General features: G+C 35.7%; 1 protein-coding gene across 3 annotated transcripts; it reads right to left on the bottom strand.

The window, feature by feature from the left end:
* Window positions 1–435: 435 nt before the first annotated feature.
* On the bottom strand, window positions 436–6,533 carry LOC108975762 (SCF E3 ubiquitin ligase complex F-box protein pof2). 3 transcript variants are annotated; one of them, XM_018944472.1, is made up of 4 exons: window positions 6,226–6,533; window positions 4,827–6,048; window positions 4,161–4,757; window positions 436–750 (listed from the first exon to the last, which is right to left on the bottom strand). In XM_018944472.1, exons 1-4 carry the CDS (start codon window positions 6,243–6,245, stop codon window positions 601–603), a joined length of 1,989 nt encoding a protein of 662 aa, XP_018800017.1. In that variant the 5' UTR covers window positions 6,246–6,533; the 3' UTR covers window positions 436–600. The 3 variants fall into 3 exon arrangements, with proteins under 3 accessions (XP_018800017.1, XP_018800016.1, XP_018800018.1); XM_018944471.1 differs by having other exon boundaries at window positions 4,827–6,077; XM_018944473.1 differs by lacking the exon at window positions 436–750 and having other exon boundaries at window positions 4,531–4,651; window positions 4,719–4,757; window positions 4,827–6,077.
* Window positions 6,534–7,369: the final 836 nt, after the last annotated feature.

Raw genomic sequence — 7,369 nt, forward strand, 5'->3', positions numbered from 1 at the left:
TGTTTCGGCTGGGATATTAGGCCGGAGTTCCGCAATTTTTCCAACCGGAATGAAGCGAGAGGTAGCTGCTGCGATCACTTCGCGGACGTTCGCCAACGGTAACGTCCGCAGGAATTGGTAGAGGGGGGAAGGTGTTTTCAGTAAATTCTGTAAAGCCAATTTAAAGTTAACGAAGGCACGGTTGTCCACGGAAACAAAATCGGGGTTTCTTGATCGAGATAATGGTGATCTAACTTTGTATTGATCTTGCTTTAAGTTTGTCGGTTGCTCCGTATTCTCCTGACTCGTAATAGCATTGCGGTAAAAGGCTCCGTCCAAATTGTAATACATACAATGGATGGAGCAAGCTTAAGATCTGCTCAGGCCTTAAGACCCACAAGCAGTGAAATGTAAGTTGCCAACATGTTGCCAACGAGTGCTAACCAAACAGTGAAAAATGTTTTAAATATTTTATTTCAAACGTACTAATTTAACAAAACTTCAATACATACATCTAAATACTTATAACATCGTGCTATATTAAAATGCCTTCGCATTTTAAACATTATTATTCAACTGAAAATAATACAAAAACAAATCAAAAGAAATGACTGCGAAGTATCAGTAATCAAGACGTTTTTTCAATCGAAGTAAGCAAGCATTGTCTATATTTGATGAATTATCTATTTCTAAATCACGTAATGTAGACATCTCTGAAAGTCTGTCTTCAATATCAGTATATATACGTCGACAGCGATGTATTGAAAGTGTCTACAAACATATAAAAAAATTTATAAAATTGCAGTTTTTATTAAAACAATTTTTGCATAATATAATAGCATGATAAGTAGTAGAATGTAATATATTTTAATTGGATTATTAGAATTAAAAAATAATAATTGATAGAATTATAAATGTCAGAAAGAACTACATATATACAAGTTAATAATCGTATTCAAATATAAGAAAATTACCCAAAAAAAACCCATTCTTTAATGAAATTATTAGTTTCGAATATTATCCAAATTCATGGAAAAAGCTGCATGCAAGTATTTGCAAAGTTACTATCAAAGCTGCCTCCTTTCCTCCACGAAAATGATATAATTCTAACGAAGCAAGTTGCGTAGCTCAGGTACTCGATAAGTTGTGGCATGAAGGTTATAAAATGAAAACAGTATCTCTTTTTGAGTTGCATAAAACAGTAGTCTTATTTTAAAAATAGGAAACTTAGTAGATTTTCCACATCAGATTAATGTCTGATAAGGGTTGATGTACTACCGAGCCTAACACATGGCTCTACATTTCTTATATACAGCAGACATTCCACCAGGTAAGAATGTGTTCACATCTACTTTTGAGAATGGCACAACAATAGTGTGACGTAATACATGTCTCATAAGGGTGTCATGTGTCAGTTAGTCCGAAGTAGCTGTTGGCAAGTTATTTTGCGTTGGATTTCGAGACTGATGTAATCGCACGAAATTGGTCGTCTTGTCTGTAACCGCGTTTTGTATCGAACGGTTCGGAGAGGTCTGTCGCGATCCTGACGGAGCTTTTGGTATTGCTCAACATCAGTTTACACAGCCGTATTAGCTTTGTGGGTATACCAAATTCATACATTATTTTACGTATGACCAAGAATCCTCTGGGTAGGCAAATAATATCCGTTTGAAAGTGGACCATTACTCCTAACGGTGATTTCTTTTTCATTGGGTGCATTTTTTACGTGGCGGATTTAATTGAAAAATATCTTAGTTCTAGGAGGCGGCTCCCGCCCAAGCAGGTGACTCCAGGGATATTTTCTGCGAAACCGAACAGGACCTGCTCAGAGAGAAAAATGTTATGCTTCCTTACAAGAAGCACGCGGGCCTCAATGTGTTCATGTTCGATGGGATAAATCCAATTATACTCCGGAGTATGGCCGTTCTGACAGGTCTGCAACTTCTCCATATATGTTTGTATGTTACCAACAAAGTCTTTTCGTCTTTACCCCAACTGCTGCCGCCCAGAAAATCGAGGATCCTATTATGGCTAGGTACTTTCGTGACAATCCCGGTTGTGTGCAAAGTGAAAGAGTGTAACACCTAAAATTTTAACCGTCGGAATTTTCTCATCATCTATTGAGGGCCAGTCGTTACTTCTTCATCCATTTCGTAAATATGCTAGCCGATGGTGAGATTATAGAACTTCTTATTGTGGTTGTGGAAATGTAGTGATAAAACAGTAGCGAGTAGCGAGAACCGAAACCCCTTTTTAATTCTCTAGACAGGTTATTAGCTCTTTAGTCCTGGATGGACTGCTATTTTTGTTCGGTGTCTTCAAGTTGCATTGTGTGATTCACAGTGTCACAGGCTTTCGACAAGTCCAATGCTATCTTGATAGCCGTGCTGGTGTTCGGGTAGACTCCGATGGTGTCTGGAGGTTGGAAGTAATAAGGTCTTCATAATTTTCACTACTGAGGATAGGAAATGAGCAGGCTTCCCAAGTTTCAGTAGTGGGCATGTGAAGACGATTCACGCGGACTTCTATAAGTGTCCATAAATATGAAGGAATCAATGTGGAGAACGTCGAATGCAATAAGGTAATCAAACCCGATTAAACATAAGATAGCCTTTATATAAAAACACTACCAAAAAGACCCTTCGGTTGTCTAGTTTTAAGAGATTTATATTATATCAAAATATACAGGGTGGCTGCTGAAAGCCGCTACCAAAAAAAAAATTAAATAACTTTTGCAGATTGACTTTTACATTTAACAAAAATGGATAACTGGGACACTGAAACAAGAATTTGGGTTGTCCGCCGCTATTATGCACTGGAGTCCATAGTTTCGGTTCAAAGAGAGTATAGGCGCACGTTTGGCGCAATCCTCCGAGCAGATGGACCATAATGAGACTTGTAAACAACTTTGCCGAGCATGGGACAGTCAACAGAAGACCTTACCATCGAAACCCTTCAGTTCGAATTGAGGAAACAATCGCTGCTGTAGCTGCTGCCAAACAATGAATGAATGAATGCTGCCATACAAAACAAACCACGTGTTTCGACAAGAAGCTTATCTGCTCAAATGGGTGTAAGCAGACAGTCATTACAGTCAATTATGCACAAAGATTTGGACTTATTCCCATATAAAATTCAAATGGCCAACAAACTAAACGCTGCAGACTTGCCGATTCGCTTGAAATTTTGCCAGAAGATGCTTCAAATGGTGGAAGAGGATGGAAACATGTTCAACATGTCTGACGAGGCCCATTTCGATTTAAACGGCAACATAAACAAACAAAATTGTCGAATATGGAGTGCTTCCAACCCACAGATATTCTATGAGACGGAATTGCATGCACTTCGTGTCACAGTGTGGTGTGCAGTTTCATCACTTTGCATTGTCGGGCCCTACTTCTTCGAAGAAAACGGTCACACCGTTACGGTTACTGGAGACCGTTATTTGAGCATGCTGAGAGTTTTTCTATCCAGAATTACGAATGAGAATTTCTTTCAACTCTGTGTGGTTTCAGCAAGATGGTGCAGCTCCTCACATAGACCAAACCTGTTATGACAGAATTGCGACGAAAATTTCCCAATAAGCTGATATCCACAAACTCCATATTCCGTTGGCCACCCAGGTCGCCTGACCTTACTGCACCTGACTTTTTCTTGTGGGGTTATTGCAAACAAAGCAAAACCAACAAATTTGAATGAACTAAGGCAACCCATTCGAGAAACAATTGCGGCTATTCCTGTCTCAACTCTCCAAGCAGTAATGAACAACTTTTTGGTAAGATGCTGCACATGCATCAACGAGCAGGGGGAGCATTAAAATTCCATTATTTTTAAAACTAATTAAGCTATATTTAATAAAATTGAATGAGCTTTAACATGAATAAAAGAAAAATGAATTTCATACACTAAAAAAAATAATAATAATTTGAGTTTCTTAATGTAGTAAAATTCATCAGCCACCCTGTATTCAGGATTTATTACTTATTGTTACGTTGCAAACAAGCATATTCAATAAATAAGAATATTTTAAGCAAAAAAAAAGTAAGCAAAATTTTGGCAAATATATAGTTACAATTTTCAAATATTCATAAAAATAAAGTAACGAATATTTTTAAAAATAATAAAAATTTAAATATTTAATACTTTAAAAATATAATACTGAATAAAGTTGCATTATTTACCTGAAGATTTTTGCAGTTTACTAAAATAGCGTCTAAAGTGTGATCAGTTAGCTGGCTGCATCCATTGATATGCAACGCTCGAAGTCTAGTAAGATTAACTGTAATCAATTGTATAGCTTTGTCATTAATACTTTCGCAATCAGACAGATCAAGTGTCTCTATTGAAGGACAAGCATGTACCATTTGCTCAATACCTGTGAGCGAAATTTGTTGACAATTTGAAAGCGATAAATTTTGTAATTCCACAAATTTTAGTCCATATTTTAAAGAAACATCTGATATTTTATTGCAACCGCCTAAATATAAAGACTTTAGTCCTTGGAGCTCTTTAATACTGTAGCCCTCCATATCACATTCTCTAATCGAGTTCATTTCATAAGTTGCAACCATAGCTTTTTTTCTTATAGCATCTCGAACTATATCTTCTTCGGCTTTACTCCTTAACGAAATCTTTATTGAATGATTGCTATCGTTTGAAATATATCCTTCAGCTAAAGAAGAAAGTGAGAATTGATGTAGTTTATCAATTGAATTCTGTGAGTTTGGCGCAAGAACTCCTTGCGAAATATTAATGCCTGTCAATGCTACATCTGTAATCTAGAAAATAAATTCTTATTTTTTAATATCGTCGGAATTCGCATAGGGCTGTGCCAATTTACAACTTACCCGAAAACAATTTTCCAAAGATAAGTCTCTTAACCAACGCAAGTTTTGAATAATGCATTGAACTGATTCATCGGTAACACCATTCACACAATGCGATAGATTCAAAACACGGAGTTCTGGAAGATTTTGCGCTAGTACCATTATAGCTTCTTCGCATACCTGCAAATGAGCCATTTGCAGATATAAAAGTGTTGCATTTGGTTTCGCTGCGACCCCATTGGTAAGACCTTCTGATTGTATACCATCGCATCGCGACACGTTTAAAGATTTTAGGTATTTAAGCTCACCCAACAATGATGAACCATTGTTTGTAATATTAATGCAGCCGGAAATATTTAGTTCTTGCAGTAATGGAAGATTCTTTACAATTACATCTATGCAACTATCATTAACGCAGATGGTGCCGGACAAGTCCAGTGTCAATAGCTTATTCTGTTTTTTTAAAAATGACTGAAGTGATATATTGTTTACTTGCCTACAATTAGCAAGCCYCACATTTTGTAATAGGAACCCTTTGAAACTCAGATCACTTAAAGCAATTAGGGATGGAGGACTTATTAATGTATTACTAAGATTTAAGCTACGTAAATTTTGGTGATGCATTGATATTATACTCATAATGACCTTAAACGTCAATATACATTCACTTGGTGTGACGTCTACATCGTTGGGATAAAACCGTCGTTGAATAGCATTGTGATATGCAATATGACATCCAGATAAATCCAATGTATTAATACTGTGCATCATTTCTGTAATGCGTAATAAAATGGCATCTGATAAGTATTGATTATCCTTCAAGGAAAGATCTTGTATTCTGCAAAAATTTATGCAGACAGACAAGCGATCATCAATGTTGTCTAAAAACGAACCAGACATGAAAAGCGGCGAACAACGAGTTATAGTTATTGCACGAATTTTTGGCAAAAGGCTCATTATAGCATAAAACTGTTTGTCACCTACATCAACATTATCAAATATTATTTCCTCTGCAGTATTTCCAATATGACTCATTATGTTTTTTATCGGGCCAAAAGTAACTTCTTCAAAGTGGTAATTGCGAAAAGGTCTGTTGCTCATTAGAAAGTCTTTAGCAGGGGAGCTTCTGTCAGAAAGGCAAACTTTTGAAAATCGAATTATATTTTTGGTAGAAAATTCAGTATTAAATGAAGCTTCACGCCATCGCTGACAAGTTTTTCCGGCTACCTGTACATCTGGGAAGCTTAAGAAACGAAATATGTGTTGAATAATCTGCAATAGATATGTTTTAAGCTTAAACTCTTTCGAACTATCACAAATGTATAACTTTAAAGTTTTATATACTATACTATATATATATACCATCATTGAATATCACGTGAACACTGAAATAATGTCATTAAATAACTTCAATTCCTACCTCCATTGGCAATTCACCATAACTGGGCTTCCAACTTCTATAATCCTTATCTTTTAATTCATAAGACTCCATTGTTTTTGTAATAAAAAAATTGGACGTTTGTTGCATCGACAGTCAATTTGTACTACTATTGAGACTTGTTTGTACATACGTAAATAGATATATATATATATGTATGTATTATTCAAAGGCAAATGTATGAAATAAACATAAACTATTGGAAATGGCAATCCATATGCACCATGGTCATTGTATAAACCTACATTAAATCCAATGACCATGGTCCTCTACCGTGATGTGCACTATGTATGTATGTATGCTGAACGATTGTTACTTGTCAGCTGATAATAATCGGTCTACATATAAAAAAAATATGCAAATCGATAACAAAGAAATTATAACAAAAATCTATTAGGCTACGTTTATGACCGAGCGGATTTGATAGCGCTCAAATACATAAATCCATACGGAGGTGTTTACCGTGCAGCGATTCAGCGAAAAGCGGTTTCAGCGAAAATAAGCGATCAAAATTTTTGATTCAGTTAAGCGAATCGCGTTGAAAAGTGTGAAATAAAGAATGTTTGTGGAATCTGCGTCATCCAGATTATCATAATAGAAACAAAATCAGAAAAGCTTGGGAGAAGTAGAAAAAGAATTGTTTGGAAGGTAAGTATTATTCTATTTTTGTCTAATAAACAACCTTTACTTAAGTGAATATAACATTTTTTTGAACAAAATATTCCTTTACCCTAGAAAGATAACGTACGTCGAAACGACGTACACATTTTTTTAAATCGTACGTCGAAAAGATGTATCGTTATCTTTAATGTGACTTTTTGGTTTTTCAATCGCATGTATGTTTTATTTACTTTTTTGTGTTCGGCTTACTAGGTTTTTGGTTTTTAGATTTAATTTGCTAAAATATATAATGGCATCTTCAAATTCAATTGATGACTCACAAATAGCTGCTCTTTTGGAAGAGTTAGATAATGAATCGATTTCATCTGATCAAGGAAGTGAAACGGAGGATGTAGTACTAGAGGACAATGTTCAAAGTGATTTTGAAGATCAGTTCGTTGACAGTCCAAATGAGATTTTGATGGGATCTGAAACACCTGATACAATTACTTCTGATGGACGCATT

Source organism: Bactrocera latifrons, unplaced genomic scaffold (assembly GCF_001853355.1).
Source record: "Bactrocera latifrons isolate USDA-ARS-PBARC rearing strain unplaced genomic scaffold, ASM185335v1 scaffold_698, whole genome shotgun sequence".
In the NCBI taxonomy this organism is placed as follows: domain Eukaryota; kingdom Metazoa; phylum Arthropoda; class Insecta; order Diptera; family Tephritidae; genus Bactrocera; species Bactrocera latifrons.